At 40.3% G+C, this 26,411-nt stretch overlaps 2 protein-coding genes across 2 annotated transcripts in view; one reads left to right on the top strand and one right to left on the bottom strand.

The window, feature by feature from the left end:
• LOC116272729 (SHC-transforming protein 4-like) overlaps positions 1–26,411 on the top strand; it is a 101,537-nt gene that overhangs the window by 64,444 nt on the left and 10,682 nt on the right. Inside the window, exons 3-4 of the mRNA XM_031661500.1 lie at positions 10,353–10,416; positions 17,262–17,381. Coding sequence (XP_031517360.1) covers positions 10,353–10,416; positions 17,262–17,381 — 184 coding nt within the window. The remainder of the gene's footprint in view (positions 1–10,352; positions 10,417–17,261; positions 17,382–26,411) is intronic.
• On the bottom strand, positions 21,833–24,446 carry LOC116272730 (EP300-interacting inhibitor of differentiation 1). The gene has a single exon (XM_031661501.1). The coding sequence runs from the start codon at positions 23,482–23,484 to the stop codon at positions 22,918–22,920; it is 567 nt and encodes a 188-aa protein (XP_031517361.1). The 5' UTR covers positions 23,485–24,446; the 3' UTR covers positions 21,833–22,917.

The raw sequence follows: 26,411 nt of genomic DNA, 5'->3' as shown, positions 1-26,411 counted from the left end.
TGCACTAGGTAATAGCTGACCACGACCCCAAATCTTCTCACATTGGTTTCTGGTTTGCTTTAGAGCAAGAATTAGAGAACAAGAGCCTGCAGGCCAAATCCCATCCGCTACCTGATTTTGATTTTGCCACCTTGTCAGCCAAGAATGGTTTTGACATTTTTAAAATGGTTGGAAAAAACACCCCAAAAGACTATTCTGTGACACATGAAAATCATATGGAATTCAAATTTCAGTGTCCATAAGTGTTACTGGCACACAAGCACACCCATTTGTTTATGTATTGCCTATGGCTGTTTTTCTAGCTACAACAGCAGAATTGAGTAGCTGTAACAGAAACTGCGTAACCTGCACAGCCTAAAATATTTCCTACCTGGCCCTTTTCAGAAAAAGTTTGCCAACTGCTGCTAGAGTGATTCTCAACCTTAGCCTTGTTGGAAGCATTTGGAAGAGATCTTAAAACTTCTGATCCCCAAGCCCTGTCCTGCACCAATTAAGTCAGAATCTCTGGAGCTGAGACCCAGTCTTCAGTACTTCGTAACATTCTTGGTGGTATAGTCCAATGTGCAGCCAAGGCTGAGAACCACTGCCTAGAGTGTTGAATGCATTTGAGGGGCAAATGGATTAGACCTTGCTGCCTCCAGGATGTCCTTGCTGCCTCCAGATAAGAGAGATAATGCCGACACTCTCTCACTGCTTGTATGTGCAAGGGGTGATGTAAGCAAAGATGTTGAGGACCTCCATGTGGCCTCTGGTAAAAGCCCTTCTTCTTTTTTTTTTTTTTTGAGACAGAATCTCACTCTGTTGCCCAGGCAGGAGTTCAGTGGCACCTTCTCAGCTTACTGCAACCTCCGCCTCCCAGGTTCAAGCGATTCTCCTGCCTCAGCCTCCCACCACTCCCGGCTACTTTTGTATTTTTAGTAGAGATGGGGTTTCACCATATTGGCCAGGCTGTTCTTGAACTCCTGACCTCAGGTCATCTGCCCACCTTGGCCTTCCAAAGTGCTAGGATTACAGACGTGAGCCACCACACCTAGCCATAAAGCCCTTCTTCTTGAGGAGATGAGGATGGGGGAGGCAGAGAGGAGAAGAGAGGATTATACCAAATATGTATCCCAGAATATAGAGCGACTACATTGAAAACAAAATTCCCCAGAATGGAATATCATCAAACATATAGGCAGTGTAACCTCCCCTATTCTGACCTCTAGGAATAGGTGACCTAATTCCTTAACACCCTCTAACGCAACCATCTGGTCTAAGCTATAGAGCACAGCACCAGTTAGTCTGTGCAGTGAGTCTGAGGAGAAGGTTTAATCAGCTGTGTGGTTCATGAACTCTGTATCGGAATCACTTGGAAGGTTTGTGAAACTGTAGATTCCTAGGCCTCACCCCAGAATCAAAACCTCTAGGAACGGTCCTAGAAATCTGTATTTTAACCAGTACCCGGGTGATTCTTAAGAACTTTACAGTTTGATCACCACTTACCTAATGGTGTACTCTTTGTGGATGGGCAGGCTGAAGTTGTCCTTGACAAATAATTTGTCAAGGTGGATTAACTGGCTAGGCCAGTTGTTCCTTCCTTCCAGAGGTGCACACACATTAAAAAAAATGGAATTCCCAATAAGATTTACAACATATATGCCAAATAGCCTTTAAAAGAACCAAAGTTATTTAAAAAAAAAAAAAAACAGTGGTAGAAATAATATATTCATTACACCAATTGCTGTCTTGCTCAATGGTATAGACACCTGTATGACAAACTGTTTTACTATTTATTTATTTATTTAGATGGAGTGTTGCTCTGTCACCCAAGCTAGAGCGCAATGGCACCATCTCAGCTCACTGCAACCTCTGCCTCCCGGTTCAAGCAATTCTCCTGCCTCAGCCTCCCTAGTAGCTGGGATTACAGGCATGCACCACCACGCCTGGCTAATTTTTGTATTTTTACTAGAGACGGGGTTTCACGATGTTGGCCAGGCTGGTCTTGAACTCTTGACCTCAAGTGATCCACCTACCTTGGCCTCCCAAAGTGCAAAGATTACAGGTGTGAGTCACCACACCTGGCCAAACTGTTTTAAATGTCTTTAAAATTCCAATTACTCTCTGAAGAATTTTTGGAAGTAGATATACATTGTTTAGAGTGAGCTTGAGTGAATAAAGTGGGTGACTAAGTAAGATCTGATCTGTTTTTGGTTTTGTTTGGTTTGTTTGTTTTTAATGAGCTTTGGCTTGTAAGTGACCACACTATGCATCAGTGCACTCTTTAACTCCAAAAGACACACCTTCATAATATTTTGAATATTTTGTCAAAAACAGAGTTGTTTTAAAGAAGCCCAGTTTATCCTAAAGGAGAACAATCTTTTGAATTTACAAATTCCCATGTATTTTATATGAAACCAACTCTATTTCTTATTGTCATTTCCTTAAGCCTATAAGCTATCAGCTTGTGGACATAGGTGTTTGAATTTTGAGATACATGATTGTATTACAGGAAATCACTTTGGGGACAGTAGAAAACCAGCACTTAATGTCCGTTAACTAGTGAGATTTATAGGGGAGATGTGATACTCTAGACAAGAGGATATTTCACCTCATTCCGGTGTGATTAATGGGTTCACATTTGCATCAGAGCCAAAGGGCAGAATCATGAAGTAGACAGACAAACCCATTTCCTATGGTTACTGAGCTGGGTTGGCTAGCAATTGTATTTTAGAATCAGACTTTAAATACAATTCAGGTGAACAGAGTGGTACACTAAGTCAGTGTGGGGATAAATGCTGTGGGCAGTACTCAAAGGTTTTATTTGACCATCCTGGGACTCGCGGTGCCTGTTTCTAAAGTGAAAGGATGTATTTTATGAGCTGAGTTCACCCTCCTGGAGTGCACGGGTGATGCCCCTTGATAATAGCACAAAGCAAATTTGAGGCTTTCCATTTTCAACTGGTCTATGGGCATTGACTGCATTCATTGTGTGCTTATCACCGCAGAGGCAGGCTCCTGTTCTAAAGTGTCCAGTCTGAGGGCTTTCACAAATTCTTGGATGTCTTTAATTTCACTAAGCTGGACAAAATTGAACACATAGATCACTGAGCCTTGCTGTCCTGGAGGCAAAGATTTAAAAAAAGATGGTACTGGTTTCCCTAGAACAATCAGAACAGCATAATACCACATGGATGTGCAGTCTGAATTACTCTAAGTCTCTTCATTCATAACAAGAAGGCAATCCGAGACATTTAGGGCGCAACATGTCCCTTAGACTTTGGTAACTGATTTCTTGAAGGACTTACGTTGGAGATGCAAAGTAAAAGAAAGTCCTTTGGGAAATGGCAGGTGAATTTGTTTTAGCTGAGTATCATTGACATTTTATTTTGGAAAGGCTCTTGCTGTGATTAAAATTTTATTCTCATTCCTATTTGCAGGGACAAAACTGGAACTACTCCTTCACTGCATATGTGACTATAGATGTGTGTGTGCGTGTGTGTGTGTGTGTGTATGTGTCAAAAGGTGGGGGATGTGGGGATCATTGCCTTTAATCATTCCAGCTGGGCCCCTTTGCCTGGTTTCATGTTGCACATTTTCTGGCTTTCCTATTGACTGAAGAACTGCATCTTGACATTCACCAGAAGAAATCTGCCCCACAGCCTCTCCTCCCATTAAATGCTCCCCTTTGTCTTGGATCGTGATATTGCCTTCCAAAATTAAAAAAATTTAAAAAGTGTATGTGTGTGCACGTGTGTGTGTGTGTGTGTGTGTGTGTGTGTGTTAGGCGACATTGCTTCCAGAGGAGCTTAACTGTTTGAGGGTTAAAGACACAGAAGAATTATAACTTCAGTGTCGTACTGGCCAGGAGTTGGTGAAGAAAGGTGGCTTTGTTTGGATGATTAGTTTGGACTCTGTTAAGACAGACAAAATATCTTTTTTTGGTCTTATGGCGTAGGCAGGGTTTTATATGCTTAAAAGCAAATCTTCAACGGCATTCTCATTCTCTTACATCAGCCCACTTCTCCCTTTCTCTCTCATGTGGCGAAACAATAAACAAAGTGGCCACTGTTGGTGCACTGGGGCGTTTCTCTTTCTTTCTAATACAGGCTCCCAAGATGGAAATCTTTAGCCATTGAAAGCCCAAAAATTCTGCTCCTCTAAAAGCAGACACTTACTGAATGTTTGCTAGCTGGAGAAAGTCTCACCGCCACTCAGCTCCAAAAAGGTTCTGCAGAAATTTTGGGGCTGTAAGAATGGCGGGGCCCCCTCGGTCCCAGGAGAAATCACACTCAGCTCTGTTGTCTTTTTCTTTTTCCTCAGCATTTGTAAAGTTGGCCCAAGGGTGTGGCTGAGACTCCAGAAAAGCACTGAAAGTACTATTTGTTCTTGAAAATGTTACAGTTAATGTCTTGGTCCCAGTAGTAGGGGAAGAAAAGATCTTTGTGAACAAAAGCAACAGAATGCAGGCATCTATCTGCCTTTCCTCGCTGGGATTTCAGATTTGTTAACGCTGCTATCAGCAAGGCAAGTGGAATTTGAGAGGTTAATTTAAAGCAGTAATTCTTAACCTGGGATCTGTGATTTCTAAGAGGTCCACAGAATGTTCTGGGGAGCTTTGGGGTGAGGAGTGGACCTTCTTAAACGGAATAGAAAAGTTTGTACCGGCCGGGCGTGGTGGCTCATGTCTGTAATCCCAGCACTTTGAAAGGCCAGGCGGCCAGATCACCTGAGGTCGGGAGTTTGAGACCAGCCTGGCCAACGTGGTGAAACCCCATCTCCACTAAAAATACAAAAATTAGTGGGGTGTGGTGGCGGGTGCCTGTAATTCCAGCTACTTGGGAGGCTAAAGCAGGAGAATTGCTTGAACCCTGGAGGCGGAGGTTGCAGTGAGCCGAGATCGCACCATTGCATTCCAGCCTGGGCAACCAGAACAAGATCTGTCCCAAAAAAACAAAAATAAAAAAAAAAAGAAAAGAAAAGTTTGTACAAATAGGCCTTTTATTGGAGAGAGGCATGGCTCATCTTAGAGTCTCCAATTCAAAAAATTAATAAGTACTATTTTTTTGAGACAGGGTCTTGCTCTGTCACCCAGACTGGAGTGCAGTGATATGATCCTAGCTCACTGCAGCCTTGAACTCCTAGGCTCAAGCAATCCTCCTGCACTGGGCTCCTGGGTAGCTGTGGCCACAGGTGTGCACTGCTACGCCTGGCAATTTAAAATATATATATATATATTTGTGGAGACAAGGTCTCACTATGTTGTCCAGTTTGTCTCAAAGTCCTGGCCTTGAGGGATCCTCCTGCCTTGGCCTCCCTGCGTGGTGGGACTACAGGCATGAGCCACTGTGCCTGGCTGATAATTACTTTTTAAAGCAAGTTCATAAGCCCAAATTTTCCCCTTTTTTTCTTTTGAGCAGAGTTTTGTACATCAAGAGATTTTGGGGGCTCTGTAAAGCCTCACACGCCTCAAATATACAGTCCTGAGTGAGCATGTGAGTGCGTACTCATGTATGTTGCCCATGTGGGCAGAGCCTGGCTCCAGATGCTCGTTTCTTCCAGGAGGTGGCAGCCAGCGCATAGACAGCAGAGGGCTGGGGAAGGGCAGGGGCATCTGAGTAAGTCTTTTCTAAGAAGAGTCAGCCCCTACCACTTTGTCCTTTTGCCTGGGTAGTTTACCCCAGCCATGCTGGTGTTAGCGATTGGCCAAAGAGCCTCCCCTCACTGTGTTAGGGGAGTGAGCAAGGGAAGGACAGTCAATATACTACTTCCCCTAGCCTCTAGAGCCTACGACTCCCTCCTTTTCATCCATCTGGCAATGTGGTTCCTTCCCAGTGCTTGTGGGTTTTGAAGTCAGAAGTGGATTTGCATTCTGTCTCTCCCACTGTCAATTGCCTTATTTGTACACAGTTATTTAAATTCTTTGAACTTTAGTATCCTCATTGGTAAAATGAGGGTGAAGTCCGTACCTTGGAATGATACTGTTATGACTCAATGAAATGATGTACATAAGGTGTTCACTTCTGAGCCTGACCATAGAGAGTGCTTAGTAAATAGGGGCTGGCCAGGAGCTATGGCTCACACCTCTAATCCCAGAACCTTGGTAGGCTGAGGTGGGAGTCTCACTTGAGCCCAGGAGTTCAAGACCAACCCAGGCAACATAGGGAGACACTGTCTCTACACGAAATAAAAAAGGAAAAGAAAAAATTAGCCAATTATGGTGGTGCTTGCCAGTTGTAGTGGTCCCAGCTACATGGGAGGTAGAGGTGGGAGGATTGCTTGAGCCCAAGGAGGTTGAGGCTGCAGTGAGCTATGATCACACCACTGCACTCCAACCTGGGCAACAGAGTGAGACCCCATCTCTACAAAAACAAAAAATTAAATAAATAAATATAAATGGGGGCTGTTCTTTCACTGAAGCTTGGGCTCGCTGTTACTGCAAGGTGTACCATTCTAAAAGGCTTTACTAAATGCACTCAAGATTTTTTATCTTTTTGAAACTTTTGGGAATAGAAACAGGTAGCTCTATTAAAAAAAACTGAAAAAGGAAATATGGATTTAGTGGCTACAAAGATGGAGGGGTTAAAAGCTAAGCTGGAATGGGAGCAGAGAGAGAAGTAAAGAACACCTGTTAGTATCCATAACACGAACATTGTCCCATCTCTCTATGGCTGTCGCCTCTCCATTGGGACATTTTTGATGTGCCTTCACATCTCAACACCTTTGCCTCACACTAGCAAAACTCCTGCTGAAGGAACTTACTGTGCATTATTTTCAATATTTTAAAGGATTACTTATCCAATCAAGTGCACAATGAAAGTAAAACATAACATTGTTTACCTTGTTTATATCTAAACACCAGTAGAATCAGAAACGAAATAGCAAACCACACACATAAAAAAACACCTAAAACCAAGCCATAGTTCATAAGCTTTTTCTACATTACTATTTACACAGGATTAATTTGATATAGCTGCTACTAATGTGTACATACTGTTACAAGTTCTACTTTTTCACACTAATTTCTGTAGACTTCTTCATATTTCTATAGTCCAAGTGGCAATATCCATTTTGATATGTTTTATCTCTATATCGCAAGACTTTGGGTTGGTTTCTTATGTTAAGTGTTTCTTTTACTTATATACTCAATGCTATCCCAATACAGGCTTCTCCCCACCTTGTCAAAGGCTGTAATAAATTATTTAAACAAATTGTTTTTAGAGACAGGGTCTCGCTCTGTTACCCAGGTGGGAGTGCAGTGGCACTGCAGCCTTGAACTCCTGGGCTCAAGCAAGCCTCCCAAGTAGCTGGGACTACAGGTGTGTGCCACCACGCCCCGCCCATGCTCTGAGAAATTTTGACATTTGTCAACTTTTACCAAATTTCTCTCTAGAAAGATTGTATTAATACTAACCGAGGCCCCTGGCAATGGATAAATATGCCTAAAGCAGAATATTTCCCATCTTTTCCAACACTGGGTTTTGTATTTTTTTTCCCTAATTTAATGAGTGAAGTATCTTGTTGTTTTAATTTTCAATTTTAAAATTATAATGAATGTGAATATTTTCCCATCTTAAAAAAACGAATGATTTCTCTCTCCTTTTGTGTGAATTATCGGATCCACGGGTCAAGAAACTGTGGCCCATAGGCCAGATCTGGCCAGCCACCAGTTTCTATAAAGTTTTGTTGGAACACAGCCATGCTCACTTGTCTACATATTGTCTGAGGCTGCTTTTTGCACTACAATAGCAGAGTTGAGTACTTGCAAAAGAGCAAAGTCTGAAATATTTACTGTCCGGCACTTCACAGAAACAGTATTTAGACTCTTATCTCTTAGTTCATATTCACTCTTGTTCTACCATATGTTATGCTCCAGCAATATGAAAGTACCTGTAATTCCCCTCATATCATGATACTTTGTGTTTTGGTGTCTTCACCTATGTTCTTCTGTCTGTCAGGAAATTCTAATCCCCTCCCTTCCAGGAAGGTTCATCCTTTTAAAACCTCCTTGAGAGATATTCATGCTGTAAAGTATTCCCTTCAACTTAAATTCACTGCATTACTTTTTGTTAGAAGACATTGATCCTTGGTGTGAGAATCAAAAAAACAAATGTGTGGGAAAACAGTTTATGAAATTATGAGTTGCTATATAAAAGTAACAACTTCTAATAAAAAGTTACTATAGTTGGCATATAATTATTGTTATATTATTATTGTTGTTATTATATTTGGCAGCATCAATATTCACCTTTGTTTTTACTTTAAGTTCACATCATTTATAGTCAACTTATTTATTTATTTATTTATTTTATTTATTTATTTTTTTTGAGACCAGAGTTTCGTTCTTTTTGCCCAGGCTGGAGTGCAATGGCGCGATCTCGGCTTGCTGCAACCTCCACCTCTCGGATTCAAGCGATTCTCCTGCCTGAGCCTCCCAAGTAGCTGGGATTACAGGTGCCTGCCACCACGCCTGGCTAATTTTTTGTATTTTTAGACCAAAATATCCAAATCGCTCTCATGGAGTAAAGGATCTGCCCTATCTTATAATACCTCGTTATTAAATACTGTCAATATAGTGGGGTGCCTGGCCTAGCTATTTTGGCAGTATCAGTGCCAGTTTGGATTAATTATGAGTCTTATCAATTACTGAGTAATCATTAAGATGACTCAAAACATCAATCAACCAACCAAGCCAGAGAGCCCAACTCTCTGTGTTATCCTTCTATTTGACTCCGGAGAACAAAGGATAGAATCCTAGAGAAACAATAAATATGAAATCCTGAGAATATGTGCTAACCAAAGATCCATTCTATCCTTTGATTGCAGATAATTATGCAAAAATCTAACAAGATAATACCTTGAAGAAGAGTTTCATTTATATAGAAAAAATTATCTGAGCTAAAACATACATTTATAAGTGCAAAATAATGCCTAGAATATTTGGGAATTCTAATTATCTTTCAAAAGTATTTTCTAGAAGAATATTGCTCTGCACTACAACCTATCATAGCTGTAGTTTTTGAAATGGGTCTGCATGGCCAGGCGCAGTGGCTCACACCTGTAATCCCAGCACTCTGGATGGCTGAGGCGGGCAGATCATGAGGTCAGGAGATCAAGACCATCCTGGCTAACATGGTGAAATCCCATCTCTACTAAAAATACAAAAAAATTAGCCGGGCGTGTTGTTGGGCACCTGTAGTCCCAGCTACTCGGGAGGCTGAGGCAGGAGAATGGTATGAACCTGGGGGGCGGAGCTTGCAGTGAGCTGAGATTGTGCCACTGCACTCCAGCCTGGGCAACAGAGCGAGATTCTGTCTCAAAACAAAAACAAAACAAAACAAAAATGGGTTTGCATTCCTCTCTCTGACGTCTCCCCACTTCCTTTGGGAATCTAAACTATAGAAAATACTATTGTGAAATATAATATATATAAAAACTATAATAGTGTTGCATGTGTATGTGTGTTGGGGTGTGCATGTGTGTGAGAATATAGTTTATTAATTTAAACAATGATCTCTGGGGAATCCGGAAGAGATTTTCATTTGCCTTGTGAAAAGTTTAATATATGTGTTCAAAGCCACAAGGCTAAGGTTCAAATTACACAGAGTGAAAGCTTGGGCAGTTATGAATGCTCAGAGTCCCAGAGACAAAAGCTTTTAGTTTTAACTGCATTTCTGGAAAGGAGGGCGCCAGTTCCTTCACCACTTCCATTAAGGAGCAACTACTTATTTTAGCGGTGCCTTTCTCTCAGGAAGCGCAATATATAGGAAGGGCAGAAAAGTAAGCAAAGGAGGAAATTTGATATTGATTTCTTTTCTTCTGTGAAATTACATGAAAGCTCAATGGCTTGTAGCAGCAACCTAGTCAATAAAACTCCATCTGAGACCACCTTGAAGTTCAACATTCTCCCGATCCTTTTAAATTTCCTCTAGTGTCAGGTTATTTTTGTATTTAATTGTCTTTAGTTCTGAGATACTATGAAGCTTTTTATTCATAACATTACAGAGATGATTTTGCTAGAGGTAACACTGCAAAGTATTTCCAGATGACAATGCCCTGCCCCTCCTTTTTGGTTAAAAATCAACAACACAAAAACCAAAATCTGAAAATCCAAGGAAAAACAGAGATGAAAAAAGCGAACAGTGGAGCTCCTTGTTGTGAAGCGATTGCTCACTATTAGGGTGCTGCTAGGTTTTCCTGCAGAAGGAGTAAGTACAGCATTTCCTCCTGTGGGGCTAGGAGAATATCATGTGTGTTGGACTCACTATTATGTATGTGTACTTTTTGGTCGTGATAATTTCTAACATTTCTTAAACACTTACTGTGTGGAGGTAGTATGCTAAGTCTTTATTTGTATGGTTTCTGTTCTTTAGGGAAGCAATAAGTCGCCTGTGTGAAGCTGTCCCCGGGGCAAATGGAGCCATTAAAAAGCGAAAGGTAAATGTTGCGGTGGTTTTCTTGCTTATGTGTCCCTCATGATGGCAAAGAGAGTATGAAAATTGCTGTTAGTTCATCCCACCGTATGACCCAAAGTCCAGCCTGGCCTTTATTAGGTGGCATGATATCAGAGCTGCACTCAAAGCTACTCTTGTCCCTCAAATCTTTCCGAGTTGCCTGACGCTGTCTGATGTGGCGATGCCTCCAGCTGCAGAGGGGAGAAAGCCCCTGGGCTTTATGTCAGAAATGTAGGGTGCTGGACTTGGCTCTTACTGACCAGGGAGCATGGAATCTCATCTTGCTGAGACTCCGTTCTTATTTCCTGTGGAGTGTGGAGTTAGGGAGTTGAACTAAATGACCAGTTTAGTGCCTTCCAGTTTCCACATTTTATAATGTATGTATTCTGCATTACAACATTTTAGACCTTTTAGGCTTCCTGGCCTGTTTTCTAGTATAAATATGGATAGCGGTAAAGGTGAGGTAATAACGCATGGGTAGAGTAGCTTTCCCTGTGGAAAGAAAGCGAAAGTTTTGATGTTAGACAGACTTGGATTGAAGTCCTGCCTCAGCCACCAACAAACGGTGTACTCTTGGACAAGTCACTTAACCTCTTGGATCCTTGGTTTACTCATCTGTAAAATGGGAGAAAATAGCACTTACTTTATAGGGTTATGTAAGAAATAAATGAAGTGATGTCTACATACTACCTGCCACAGCGTCTGGCATCTATTACACTTTCTGTGTTAATGGTAGCTAGTATTATTGCTATTAAGCTATGAGCCCTAGAATATTTTGTTGGTTTGAAAAGTCCAAAGGGCCGATGCAAAAGCTCTTAAGATAACTATATAAATCATATAGAATTGCAGACTGTTTAAGTGTAGGGGTTTTTTTGTTTTGTTTGGCTTTTTGTTTTTTTGTTTTTTGTTTTTGAGACGGAGTCTCGCTCTGTCGCCCAGGCTGGAGTGTAGTGGCGCAATCTTGGCTCACTGCAAGCTCCGCCTCCCAGGTTCACGCCATTCTCCTGCCTCAGCCTCCTGAGTAGCTGGGACTACAGGCGTCTGCCACCAAGCCTGGCTAATTTTTCTGTATTTTTAGTAGAGACGGGGTTTCACCGTGTTAGCCAGGATGGTCTCAATCTCCTGACCTCGTGATCTGCCCACCTCAGCCTCCCAAAGTGCTGGGACTATAGGTGTGAGCCACCACACCTGGCCGAGAAGGGTTTTTAAAGAGATCTTCTGGTCTAACATTTTCATTTTGCCAGCTACTAAACTGAATCTGAGACAAGAGATGGTATTTGTCTGAGTCACTAGGGTGATTAAGGTCAGAGCCAGCTGTAGAAGCCAAGTCTTCAGATTCCCAGCTTAGGGTTCTATTTCTATACCATTCTGCCCTGTTTTCGGTTATCATTCTTCATTATATTACATAGGGCTGAACCAGTGTCACCCAGAGTGACTCAGAGAACCCACATGATATGAAACATTCTGACAAATGGCTCTTAAATTCTATTAAGGACTCCCTATGACTAGTTTCTTTCACAGAACCCATGGTTCCAAAGTAATCTCTAACCTCTTCCTGCTTCTCATAATTTCTAATTAGAATGCTTCAACTGGATGATTCCAACTAACAGGCAAGATTTTCTCATCTAAGGAGCAGGGATTCCCCATCCCAAAATAAAACAAAGCAAACCTGGCTATCATCTATCCGGAAAGTACACTTGCAGAGAAAAACAGAAAAGCAGCTGGTTTCCTCCAATAGCTAGCATGTATTGAGTACTTAATATGTGCCAGGGACTCTTTCCAGCACTTTACCCCTTTCTTTTCTTTTCTTTTCTCTCCACTTTATTGTGGTAAAATATCCATAACATAAACTTTACCATCTTAACCTTTTTTTTTTTTTTTTTGAGACGGTTTCACTCTGTCACCCAGGCTGGAGTCCAGCGGCTCACTGCAACCTCCGCCTCCCAGGGGTTCAAATAATTCTCAATGCCTCCGCCTCCCGAGTAGCTGGGATTGCAATCATGTGCCACCATGCCTGGCTGATTTTTGTATTTTTAGTAGAGATGAGGTTTTGCCATGTTGGCCAGGCTGGTCTCTAACTCCCTGGCCTCAAGTGATCTACCCACCTCAGCCTCCCAAAGTGCTGGAATTATAGGCATGAGCCACCACTCCCAGCCTCATCTTAACCCTTTTTAAGTGTACAGTTCAGTGATATTAAGTACATTCATATTTTTGTGCAGCCATCACCATCATCCATCTTTAGAACTCTTTTCATCTTGCAAAACTGAAACTCTACACATTAAACCGTAACTCCCCAGTCCCCTATCTCCACAGACCCTGGCAACCACAATTCTACTTTCTGTCTCTATGATTTTGAGTACTCTAGATACTACATATGAGTGGAATCATACAGTATTGGGCCTTTTATGACTGGCTTAATTCACTTAGCATAATGTCCTCAAGGTTCATCCATGTCATAGCAGATGTCGGAATTTACTTCCTTTTTATAGCTGAATAATTTTGCGTTGTATGTATAGACCACATTTTGCTTATCCATTCTTCCGTAGATGGACACTAGGTTGCTTCCACAGCTTAGCTATTATGAATAATGCTGCTATGAACGTGAGTTACAAAATCTTTTAGAGACCTTCCTTTCAATTATTTTGGGTATACACCCAGAAGTAGAATTGCTGGATCATGTGGTTATTCTATTTTTTCATTGTTTGAGGAACTACCATACTGTTTTCTACAGCAGCTGTACCATTTTACACTCCCACCAATAATGCACAAGGATTCTAATTTCTCCATATTCTCACCAAGCCTATTCACATTTTCAGTTTCTTTATGATTTCGTCTTGATAGGTATTCTAGCAATTTGTCCATTGTATCTAGGTTCTCCAACTTGTTGGCATACAATTGTTCACAGTAGTCTCTTATAATCCTTTTTATTTCTGTAGAATTGGTAGTAATGTCTTCACTTTCATTTCTGATTTTAGTAATTTGAGTCTTTTCTCTTTTTTGCCTTAATTCATCTAGTTAAAGGTTTGCCAGTTTTGCCGATCTTTTGGAAGAACCAACTTTTGGTTTAATTAATTTTCTCTATTTTTCTATTCTCTATTTTATCTCTGTTCTAATCTTTATGATTTCCTTGCTTCCACTAGCTTTGGGTTTTGTTTTTTTCTAGTTCCTTAAGTTACAATGTTAGGTTTTTGACTTGAGATCTTTCTGCTTTTTTAATAAAAGTGTTTATATCTATGATTTTTCCTCCTAGCACTCACTGTTTTCACTGCATCCCATAAGTTTTGGAATGCTGTGGTTTTTATACTTTGTTAATCATCACAAAAAACCTAGCCACAAGTGTTATTGTTTGTCCCCATTTTACAGATGAGGAAACTGAGGCCCCAAGAGGTTAAGTAACTTGCTCAGTGACCCAGTCAGTGTGTGGAGGAGCTAGGTCAAGCCCAGGTAGTCTGGTCCAGCATCTACACACTTAATCACGATGTTATCTGCCCTTTTGCCAAGCATCTGCCCTGCAGGGAGAGAGCCAAAAAACGATGTAGGGCCAGTTGAATATAGTCAGATCTTTGTTTGATTCCTTAGGTCTGTTAGATACTGCATCATTAGCAGTTTGGAGTGCTAATGGATAAATGATTTATCTATTTATATGATCTCCTATGAGTTTTGAAGTCTAAAAGTTAATGAATAACTGAAAGAACTGGGGATTCCTGAGAGACTATGCCATATAGAGTAAGAAGAGCTAGGCTGCTATGTCAGTACCAATAAATTGACCCAGATACAGTCAATTAATGTTTCCCTATCTTAATGCTTTTCTCTTTGTAAAATATGGATAAGCACTTCTGCCAGGTCTGCCTCCACTCTTTTGTAAAAGTTGGTCAGTATCCCATCCTCAGCCTCCCCTTTCTGTTCCTTTCTCCTCTCATTCCCATAATGACCTCTCCCAAGGCCGGGGTCTACAGTTTCTCCCCTATCTCTTTCTTGAAGAAGAAATCCTGTAGCAAAATTGCCAAAATTCATTTTGAAAGTAGTAATTATAATCACTACAGTTTGTTAGCACTTCGCCGTATACTGTGCATTTCCATATACTTTATTATTAATACTAAGTTTGATTCTCCTAAGACCTCCCATGGCTAGAGGTGGAAGAATGGAAGTGATAGTATTACTCCTGTTTTGTAAACAAAGACATTGAGGGGGTTCCAGAGTTGTCTAAGGTCCCTTGACAAGTTAGGATCACACCTGGGACTTGAATTCCAGTTGCCTCACTGCCCATCCTGTGTGCTTTACACTCCTTTCTCTTCCATGGGTCTTTTAACTGTTAGGACATTTCTAATAATGGCATGAAAGACTTTGTCTCCTATATAATAAATACATTTTGGGCATATCCCACGAGATTAAGGTTATGGTGAGAACAAAATTAAGATGACTTATACAAAAGTTCTTTACAGATAACAAAATGCTTTTCAACTATGAGATAGTGTTATAATTTAATTTGTATTTCATATATATATTTTTTGTTTGTTTGTTTGTTTGTTTTTGTTTTTTTGAGCAACAGAGTCTTGCTCTATTGCCCAGGCTGGAGTGCAGTGGTATGATCTAGGCTCACTGTGACCTCCGCCTCCCAAGTTCAAGTGATTCTCCTACCTCAGCCTCCTGAGTAGCTGGGATTACAGGCACGCGCCGCCACGCCTGGCTTATTTTTGTGTTTTTAGTAGAGACGGGTTTCACCATGTTGGTCAGGCTGGTCTCGAATTCCTGACTTTGTGAACTGCTCACCTCGGCCTCCCAAAGTGCTGGGATTACAGGCGTGAGCCACCGCATTGGCCGCTTAATAATATTTTTTAAACTAGCATGGAAAAGAAACTCTAGAGAAGCAAATGAACAACTTGCTGTTAATAAAATCACTGCGGGGAACACAAAATCTCTCGCTTTGCCCAGAGCCGTGTAAGAAGCAAAGAAAGTAGACCAAGAGTCAGCTTTATGATGTGGTGATAGCTGTGAGGTTTAGGGCTCCTTCCTCACATTGTTTGCACTACATTTTAGAATGAGCTTGGAATTAAAAATAAAACTGTACATTAAATTTCAACAGTGCGGCCGGGCGCGGTGGCTCAAGCCTGTAATCCCAGCACTTTGGGAGGCCGAGACGGGCAGATCACGAGGTCAGGAGATTGAGACCATCCTGGCTAACACGGTGAAACCCCGTCTCTACTAAAAAATACGAAAAAAAAACTAGCCGGGAGAGGTGGTGGGCGCCTGTAGTCCCAGCTACTCGGGAGGCTGAGGCAGGAGAATGGCGTAAACCCGGGAGGCGGAGTTTGCAGTGAGCTGAGATCCGGCCACTGCACTCCAGCCTGGGCGACAGAGTGAGACTCCGTCTCAAAAAAAAAAAAAAGAAAAAATTTCAACAGTGTGTGTTTAACAGTTTGGTATGGCTCCAGAATGAATCAAATGAGAGCAAAACTAGGACAGAAACAAATTGTGTTTTCACTGATTGCCTCAAAGTATTGATTCATATGCTGAGGAATCACTGATTTCCATCAACTGGTCCACTTTCCAGCAGAGGATTTCAGGACTTAATCCAAGCATCCATCAAAGCATTTAAATCTCTCAAATTATTTCTTAGAATTTTTAATGTTGGGAAGGGCAAAAATAAGTAATAATAATAATAATAATAGCTCTCATGTACCTAGCCAAATACTGTGCTAAATGTTCTCCAGTTATTATTTAATCTTCACAACAGCCCTTATGATGTGGCTACTGTTTTTTTTCCCCCACTTTTTATATAAAAGGAAATTGAGGCTTAGAAAGGTGATTTGTCCAAGGTCATCAGTTAGTAAGTGGCATTTCTGCCTGAGGAAATCTACCAGCCCACCCTCTCGCCCCCCTGTTGGTATGCCTTTGTGGACATATGACCCCAGTGCTTTTCTTTATAATTCCTGGGTACCCCCTACTCTCATGATTCTTCACCAAACCCCCACACCTCCTCTTCTTGAGAAATGCCTGGTCCAGAATTTTGACTTCTATCAAAACATGTCCCTTTCCAGATCGCGCCACTGCACTCCAGCCTGGGCGACGGAATGAGAATCCGTCTCAAAAAACAAACAAACAAACAAAACAAACAAAAAAACATGTCCCTTTCCTCAGGATCTTCTTCTAAATCTCTATTAGTAATTTCTGGTAAATCATCTTTATTAATGAGTTAATGTGGAAGGGGCTAACGCCTTCCTAGTAATATTTGTTCATTTTAACAATTAGGACCTTCTGAAAACAACAATTTAACCTAAAAGAATGCCCAATGTTAGAATTTCAGGCATCATGATTATCTGAAGGTAACAATTAGACTAGTAGAGAGGACTTTTTAACTCTGGCAAGGGAAAGATGAGGGAGGAACAGGGATGGCTTCAGAGAAGGAAGCAGTTGTGTAATTGGAGAGTTCATCAATGCCTTCTGTGGCGTTAGATTCAGTGGATTGTCAAATTTTTCTTCTTTTAGATTTGCAGTATTGAAAAGGACGCAAGAGTTCAGCTGGTCTAAACTCTCACAGGAATTTGTTTACATTCAAGCAGGAGTCCACTCCCAGCACCTGGGGAGGAGAGAAACTAGGAGAAAGTTCTGAGGGCCTAAATTTCACTACTTAATAAAGAATTTGCTGCATTCTAATTTTAAAAACATGTTTATTTAATAAAAATCATTCCCTTTCATTTGATTTATATAAGGTAAAATAGAAAGGAAGAGTTTGGACTTTGACTCATTTTTAACATTTAAAAAACATTAACATTCATTCTGTGACAAAATTCCTGACAGTGTTTTGTTTTTCTTCTTTAATTTTTAAAGCCTCCAGTTAAGTTCCTATCAACAGTTCTTGGCAAAAGTAATCTTCAGTTTTCAGGAATGAATATAAAACTGACCATCTCAACATGCAGTCTCACACTGATGAATCTTGACAACCAACAGGTAAGATCACAAATGTCATTTATAGTTTAACATATCTATTTTTCCAGAGAAGCCTGGGGATAATGAAAAGAATAAAGTTTTAGACAGAGTATGTCTACAACTTAAGACAGCACAAGGGAAAAATCTGCTGAAGATTTATGCGTAACAATCATTAGAACAACAGCATTACCAACCCATCACTGGGGCGTGTAACCACCTACATACGTGCCCCTACCTAATTGGCTTTGAATGAAGAACTAAGGTGCAAAGAACATAGAAAATATCATTTAGCAACTCATATCCTTAAATTGATCATTGATGTCTCCACCAACCCTCCCCAAATGGATAGCAATTCCATTATCACAACTGACAGACTGTGTGTTGGGCCAGGGTGCAGATGAGGGACAAACGGGAAAGGTGATGTTAGGGTTAGTGTTCTAGCAAACTGAAATTTAAGCAGAAAATATTTTCTTCCAATTCTTGTAGTTGAGAAGCTTTCTAAAATGGTATTGTATAAAAGATAATGCTTTCTTCCTTAATAATTTATGATACTGTGGTGTGCCTGAGTTTTCATTGTGAACCTCATTTCTCAAAGAACAGCATTGCTGAAGCAAATGTAGAATTTACGTAGGCATTGGGCTAAATATGTACCTTAACAAGGACGTTTTGTTTGGCTTGCTTTTAATTTTTTAAACTAAATTCCTTCTATCAGGTTATGTATGTGTGTTAGGATCTGATTTTCCTCTTTGTCTAATATGTTGTGATCCAAGTTTCTTTACAGTTAAGGTTTTATTGTGTGGAGTGCTGTTGATCAAGGTTTAATGTGTACTTAATAATAATAACATGCTAAAAGCTCTGAGGTTACATATGGGTTGAAATGCTGGCTTTGCCACTTACTAGCAAGTGACTCTACTACTCTGGGCTTCAGTTTTCTTCATCAGTGAAATGAGGATTATGGTACTTATTTATAAGGTTTCTGAGAGGATGGATTTTAAGTGTCTCATAGGTCTGTTTAGAGGATTCAATGAGATAATAGATGTAAATTATATAGTGTGTGCCAGTCACATAATACCTATTATTATTATTTACTCAAATATTCTCAGAGACCTTTTCATATACTCAGTACTTAATAGGAAGAACATATTATAAGATTATAAAATTATCAGTAACATATAAGTACAGGTTTTGAGGGCTATTTTATTTTCTAAATTAAAAAACAGAATAAAATACACTGTTTAAGCAGTAGTATACAACACCTTAGAGGAAAAGTGCTAACATGAAACAGTTACAAGTAAATTCTTGTCTAGTTGGGTCCTGGTTGATCTTCCAAGAGTGGTGATGCTATTGGTGTAAAGAGAGCATAACATTTTGGGCTGTGCTTGGAAGACATGACACATATGAGTGGTAAAACATTCATTCAGTCATTCTGACATTTCGACTTCAGTACATATGTAGATGCAAAATTTATTTTTAGTTTTCATTCACACGGATGGTACTACGAAAGTTCAATGCTTTTAGTTATGAAATCTCACTAAGTAGAGGAGCCCTCAGATTATCTCGGAGTTTTGTAAGGGAGGAAGAGTGGGCAAAGCTGAAGCCATCATAATGACAGCCTTTTGGGTAGAATCTAATGATCATTTTTTAAGATGACCCTTTCTGTGGGGTTCCTGAAATGAATGAGGAATTTATGAAGAATGGGATTGTGGTGTATGTGGTGGGGCAGAGTTTATTCTCAGTCTCTCTTTCCCCTTCAGTACCCTTCTTTAGGGCAAAGTATTACTACCCATCCATAACCTTTCAGGCAAAACAGAGGTGAGGAAAATGGGTGATTTTCATTACCAGTAACTGTAGTAATATGATGTGCCTTTTAAAGTAATCCACATCTTTTCTGCACTGGTGCCATGGAACGGGGTTGTATTCAGCCCACTGCTGGAGTGGGGACCAAAGTTAAGATCTCATTTATCTCAGACCTGAGGGCTGATTTTTAGTAACTATTTTGAGCTTTTCTGCAGGCCTAGGGGAAATGGCTGGAAGGTGGGAGAGATGTGCCACTGTAGAGGCCTCAACTCAAGAAGCTTTATGTCTTGTGAGAAAGGCAACTAAAATGTTTAAGAAATGAACACAGCGAAGATTAGAGACTTTGTGGATACAGCACAAGAAAAGGATTAATTAAATCCTTAACGCTACCACTGGAAGTTCTAAAATAAATACAAAGAAATATTAATGCTTTCCCCATCCCCACTTAATTTCTAAGATATACTTTGGACTAAAAACAAAGGTTCAAGTTTATGGATATATTCATAGATGATAGCATTTATGGAACAGATAGTTCACATTTATCTTTGGTCACTGAGAACATCAAGAATATAACCATTCGTTCCCAGAAAATATTTTACAAACCTCCAGAGGCAGAAAATATTAAACATGTAATGCTTGCAATTTTTAAATATTACCATATTTCAGGATGGGAAAATACACTTTTGCAAGGGTAAGTTATAGGTATTTCCTTGTTTCAAAATTCAAGCGACAGACTTTATTGACATACTTTAATATAGTATTTTAGGGCCTCAAGCAAAAACGTCAGTCTCAGTAGCTCACACTCCCACTAATTCTTTACTGATTTCTACAACTCTAACAGATACTGAATTCAGAAGGGTAATAGAGTTAAGGTAAAACAGGCAAAAACTGAGACATCCTTTAGTCTCTACAAGGAGAGGCAACTTGAGATATTTAGAGGCCAAGTAGGTAACGCAAGCTGTGCAAACACAAGAAAAAACAATGGTGCAAGCCCAATGATAAATATCAAGTGCTACCTGGCCTCTATGTTGGGGAGATAACACTGACACTTGGCAAACAGAACACCTTCCTTGTCTAAAGGTGAATCAGATGTTTTTGTTTGTTTGTTTGCTTTTTTGTCTGTTTGGTTTTTGGCTACATAGGTCTATAGGTCAAAGGCTCCCAGATCTTTTACTTTAAAAAAATAATAATAAAAAGGTAAGAATCTAGATTTTTAGCTGCTATCTCTGTACTGAGATGTTGGTCTCTTAAAATTATAAGCATGAACCAAACAAAATAGATCTGTGGCCTGAAGATAGCCAACATGGGATATCTGATCTAAGCGAACATTTGTAATACATATGGATAAATTTGCAAAACTCTCCCTAATCACACTGTGTACTCAAAAGCTTCTTTAAATCCCCTATCTTGCAAAATCAGTTAGAATTTCCCCAGAACTCCTTTCTCTAGTTCCCTTAAATGAAGATACACACACACACACACACACACACACACACAAACACACACACACTCTCACACACATCTTCATTTAGTCCTCACAATTTGTAAGGTACATCCAATTGTCCCTATTTTCAGTTCAGGACCCAAGCCCGAGAGATTAATTTCCCAGTTACTGAGCTAACAAATAGTAGAACCCAAATTTTAACCAAGTAGTCTGGTTTGTCTGTGGTAACTGCATGTAAAGGAAATACAAATGATTTTACACCCCTAAAAGGGGTGTTAAAATGTTAATTTTCTATCCTCAATAAATACAAATAAGTATTTACAATTTTCATTGTCTCTCAGCTTACTGCCTATTTTTAAGACTGAAAAACAACCGAGCCAATTGCAGAGCCCAGGTTTTTCTCCCTAAGATGGGCCTTCAGATGTAACAGGGAGTGTTTCCCACCCCCAACTCTTGTGCCCTACTTAGTCCCAGAGAGAAACAGAATCACAACCTTCTAGTTTGTGGACGTCAGATTTTTTTTTCCCAAGAGTTTACCTTTCCTAGTAAAGATAAACATCTGGAGGTAAATACAACCAGCCAGTTTATTGTGCACTAGCATACCCCCATCCAAACTAATTTACATCACGCATGAAATTAATTATCTATCCACACTCATCTGACCGTAGCTACAGGCTAATTGAGATAGCAGTGGAAGTGGTAGGATTAAGAAGTCTAAGAACCAACACTTTACTTCCACCATCTCTCCCTCCCAACCCAGCTAGTGTCTGAACAATTCTGATCATCCTTGTCACAGTCCTATCTTTTACAGATCTCTCTCCCAAAAGGCAGGATGACCATAAAATAAATAAGGCTCTGAATTGTCCTGTTGCATTGGATATTCGTTCTTTACTGCTATAATGGAGCAGAAGCATCTGGAACCTTTTTACTGATCATGATAAAACCTGCTGATACACTCATTTTGCTGAACATAGCCTTCTGATGTAATCATTACTCTCCTAGAACCTCAGCATCTTAGTAAGGTAACCATGGCAACATACTCATTGATAGGGCAGGTTTTCCTAGACCAGCAAATTCTTGTAGGGCAAAAACTTAATTTACAAAGTTTAATTTCCAGAAATTAATTTGTGAATTAGATAGCTGAAGCTGGATTATTTTCCCTTAATACTGGTTAACACATACAATAAAAACTAGTATAAAGTATGTATGCAATATTATTAGCCAAACAAAATACACAGAACAAGAAATTTTATTATCTCCAATGCTGGTGCATAACAAATAACAAGCTTAATTAGAGGAGGAGACAGAGGGAAACTTCAGATACCAAAGTAATTTCTGGGTAGGTTTAAAACCTTTAAAAGTTGATAGAATAACTGTTCATAAAGTCTTTTTAGATATAGGGCTTTTTACTTGACAACTTTTTATTAACAGTTCTTACAATATGAAGTTCAACTAAAGTATTTCACCTGTCAAATTAAAACAGCAAGCAAAACAAAATTTCTCTAGTATATAACAGCGTGAGCAATGGTTTCATTGTACATTCACACACATTTAGTGTCTAGATTTGAAAGTTTTTAATTAAAGATGTCTTAATTTTTGACTTTTAAAAATGGTTATGACAATGAATTTTCTTGATTTATAGATCACAGTGGCTTTATAAATGATCAAGATACATGTACAAACAAAATTTCAGACGCTCTTGGAAACACATCTTAAGATACAGAGCACACGTGATACATCTTTGAGTTTACTCATCCTTTTGGAATAATGAAGAATACTTCATTTATCTTACACTGAAAATTTAGCCTTTGATAACTATGGCTTGACTAGATCACAAAATAGAATTTCCCAAGTTTTCTTAAACTTTCAGTCCAAATAACTCAAAAGATATGTGTCCTAGTTGGATACATTTTTTCTCATTATATAATTAATATCAGTGGGCTCTTGTATTGGCAGTTTGTCTTGGTCATGACTTATTCTTGCAAAACCATCTTTACAGCAAACAAATACGAAAGATATTTTCCCCAATGCAAGGAAAATAATCTGGATCAATAACAAAGTCAAAGCCATAGGTGTTTTAGGACATTCTTGATAACAGATTTCAACAGTCTTAAAATCTTTTTTCCTTTTTCTTTAATGATTCTCCTCCTTTTTCACAACTGTGCAGTCACTGTCCTATTGTCTTCTATTCTGAAAAACAAATTTTTTTGAAGGTCAAGTTTTTCAATGGCACAAAACTATTTGGAATGAACCCAAAAGATAGCGGAAAGTTGGGTCCCTCCTCAAGTAGTTTCCTCCTCTTTTAACAGCATGTAACTACTCTCTATCAATAATCTCATCACAGCCGAGTTCTTCGGTCAGACGATTGACAACCATCAGTGAAAAAAGCTCTTCGATAAAAGCTAACTGATCAAACGGGGTCTTCTCATAATGCATCTGAAACCCGCCATCCAGGGCTGCTTCTCTTGTTCTCAGAAACATCTTGTCGGCTTCTTCAAGAGCTGCTGCTACTCTGTAGCCGGCACCACTAAGCTGCTCCTCTTCGGGATAGTCGTAGTCGTCCTCCCAGTCATCAAATTCCTCGCCCTCGTCCTCGCTCTCGAAGTCTGCGCCCGCCACCTGGCCTGGCTGCTCCCCAGCGTTGGGCCCGTTAGCAAGGCTCCGTTTCCCCTCTGGCGCCGCCATTGGCTGGGCCTCCTCCTCCTCCATTGGGCCTTCCTCCTCGAGCTGTGGCGGGGCCCCGCTGCGGGAGGGACGCAGGGATAGCTCCCGGCTCCCGCTGCCTACCTCCATCTGCGGTAGGTCACCCTCGCCAGGCATCACATCCATTTGCAGGTCACTGCTCTCTTCATACAGCTCTGACAACTCGGCCATTTCCGACATTATGCAAACCGCTCAACCTCTGGCAAAAAGCTTCCAGCAAGATAGATGCTGCGCGGCCGTGCGTTTGTGCGCGTGCGCAAAGGCTGCGCGCTTGCGTAACCCCGCGCGCAGGCGTGGTCCTCAGGTACCGCCTCCTGCTTGGCGCGCCACTGTGGTTGGCGTAGCTCAATGTTTTTCCCGGGGTGTGGGCGTCGCTTTTTGAGCTACGTTTCCGTCGATTCGAACTTGGTATCTAGGGACCTTGTAGGCAAGAGGCGTAACAGTTTCTGTGTTACTTAACCCTACTGCTGCTTGTGATGCAGCAAACTGGAAAATAACTTTACATGGCCCTCCTAACATTAATGTGCCTCCCCTCCCTTCTTCCTCCTCCCCAGGGCAATTTATCTATGTGCTGATGACTTCTAAATCCACGTTTCCAAACCAGACAACATCCATAACCACAGATCAGCATATTAACTAATCCATTCTGTCCTTTTAGTGTTGTCATTTAAAAAGTTAAATTCACAAACGACATATATATTGTCCTTTTTTTCTTTTTCTTTTTTTAGTTATAGCGAAGAAATACTTGGTCCCATTTCTTTTCTCCGAGTAGGTATTTTTCCACTATTACCAATGCGGCGTGTACTCTTTAAATTCTTTTTATTTGCATTTACATGTATCTTTATGTATTCATAGCAAAATACTATTTTGTGTGTTTTTTAAAAACATGTTTTACCTGTCTTCAACTTAAAAGCCTCTGCTTTTAAGTTGTATATACTTCTATGAATTATATGACTGTGTATACTTAAGGATTCAAGCACGTTTCATTTATTCTGCACTTTATTTCTATTATTATAACATTGTAGTTACGTAGAATTATACAACTCACCATAATGTAGAATCAGTGGGAGCCCTGAGCTTGTTTTCCTGCAACTAGACAGTCCTGCAACTAGACGGTGATGAGACACAGTGACATCCAAGGTGTGTTCCTTATGTCCAGTGGATTCTGTAATCTCATTTTGGTTGCTGTTACTGCGGAAAATCCTGCCTCACAAAGATAGGATGTTGAAAATGAAAGGAGACTTTTCAGTACTTTTGTGGCAATCTCAGGATATTCCGCCTTGACTTTAATCGAGAACGTATGGAGATTTGAAGTTGTCTCAAACATACTTTTAAGGCCACCGCCATTTGCAATATCAAGCAGTTGATCCTCTTCTAGCATGGACAAAGTGGATTCACCTGGCTTATTCACAAATGGGTCACAGATCCATTCTGTCTTTTGTGGATGGGAAGTGTGATGGTTAATACTGAGTGTCAACTTGATTGGATTGGAGGATACAATTATTTATCCTTGGTGTGTGTATGAGGGTGTTGCCAAAGGAGATTAACATTTGAGTCAGTGGACTGGGAAAGGCAGACCCACCCTTAATCTGGGTGGGCACAATCTAATCAGCTGCCAGCTTGGCTAGAATATAAGCAGGCAGAAAAATGTGAAAAGAGACTGGCCTAGCCTCCCAGCCTAAATCTTTCTCCTGTACTGGATGCTTCCTGCCCTCGAACATCGGACTCCAAGTTCTTCAGTTTTAGAACTTGGACTGGCTCTCCTCGCTCCTCAGCCTGCAGATGGCCTATTGTGGGACCTTGTGATAGTGTGAGTCAATACTTAATGAACTCCCCTTTACATATATATATGTGTATATATATGTGTGCATATGTATATATGTGTATATATATATTCCATTAGTTCTGTCCTTCTAGAGAACCCTGACTAATACAGGAAGTAATGCTCAAAATCTCTGGAAAGCTGAGATAGGTGATCATGCACCAGCTGGGAGAAAGAAGACCCTGGCTCAGTCTCTTTCAAAATCTCTGCTAATGTTTGAAATGTCAGAAATCCCAGTGTTCATTTGTCACCCCCACGATTCCAGTTTAGCTTTGAAAGCAGCCACTTTATCTGCCAACTTGAACACAGTTGTTGTTCTTCCCTGAAGTGACAGAGTTCATTGAGCAGGTTGAATACGTCACACAAGTAAGCAAGTTTTGTGACCCATTCTGTGTCACTGAAATGTGCCGCCAATGGTGACTGTTTTTCTAAAAAGAAATCTCTGCAGCAGCTCTCTTAACTCGAAAACTCTGGCCGGTGATCTACCTTTAGAAAGCCATCTCACTTCTGTGTATAAGAGAAGACATGTGTGCTCTGCGTCCATCTCCTCACAGAGCTGTGCAAACAGATGTGAGTGAAGGTCATGTATAATATGGTTGATAATTTTAATCACATACTGCAAAATGTTGTTAACTTCAGGTGACATTTTCCAACTAGCCATCATTTCTGTATGGATGACACGGTGCATAGACTCACATTCAGAAGCGACCTCTTTGACCTGATTAGTGAAACCAAAATGCCATCCAGTCATGGCAACTGATTCACCCATGCGTATACCGATGCAAAATGACTGATTCCATTTTCCTGATATGTAATCATTCAAAGACTTGAATAGTTCTGCAGCTGTGGTGCTGGTTGGCAACAAAAGTGCATATAATGTATCCTCATTCACATCCTCCTGAAAAATATATCATACTCAAAAAAGCATTGTTGCTTTGTTGTCAGCATCAGTAGACTCATCAACCTGGATTGTGTACCACGGTGACTCATTAATCCTTTCTAACAATTGTACCTCATTATCCTCTGATATTTAATCTATTCATCTAGTTGTGGTGCTACCCAAAAGAGGAACACATGCCACCTTTTGAACTGCAGCCTCTCCTAAAAGTTCATGACAAATGTCCTTAGTAGCAGGCAGGATCAACTCTTCACCAATAGTAAAGGGCTTCTTAGCTTTAGCAAAGTGGTTAGGCACTAAGAATGATGCTCCCAGTGCAGATACATTTGATGAAGTGGTAGCCTTCAATAATTGCTTCTATTCTTTATGTTCACATTGTTTTCTTTT

This window comes from Papio anubis, unplaced genomic scaffold (genome assembly GCF_008728515.1).
Source record: "Papio anubis isolate 15944 unplaced genomic scaffold, Panubis1.0 scaffold176, whole genome shotgun sequence".
Classification (NCBI taxonomy): domain Eukaryota; kingdom Metazoa; phylum Chordata; class Mammalia; order Primates; family Cercopithecidae; genus Papio; species Papio anubis.
This window is presented reverse-complemented; position numbering and strand designations above follow the sequence as displayed.

Excerpts from the sequence above, each read along its gene's own strand:
- LOC116272730 (XM_031661501.1), bottom strand. The coding sequence starts at position 23,484 with ATGTCGGAAATGGCCGAGTTGTCAGAGCTGTATGAAGAGAGCAGTGAC.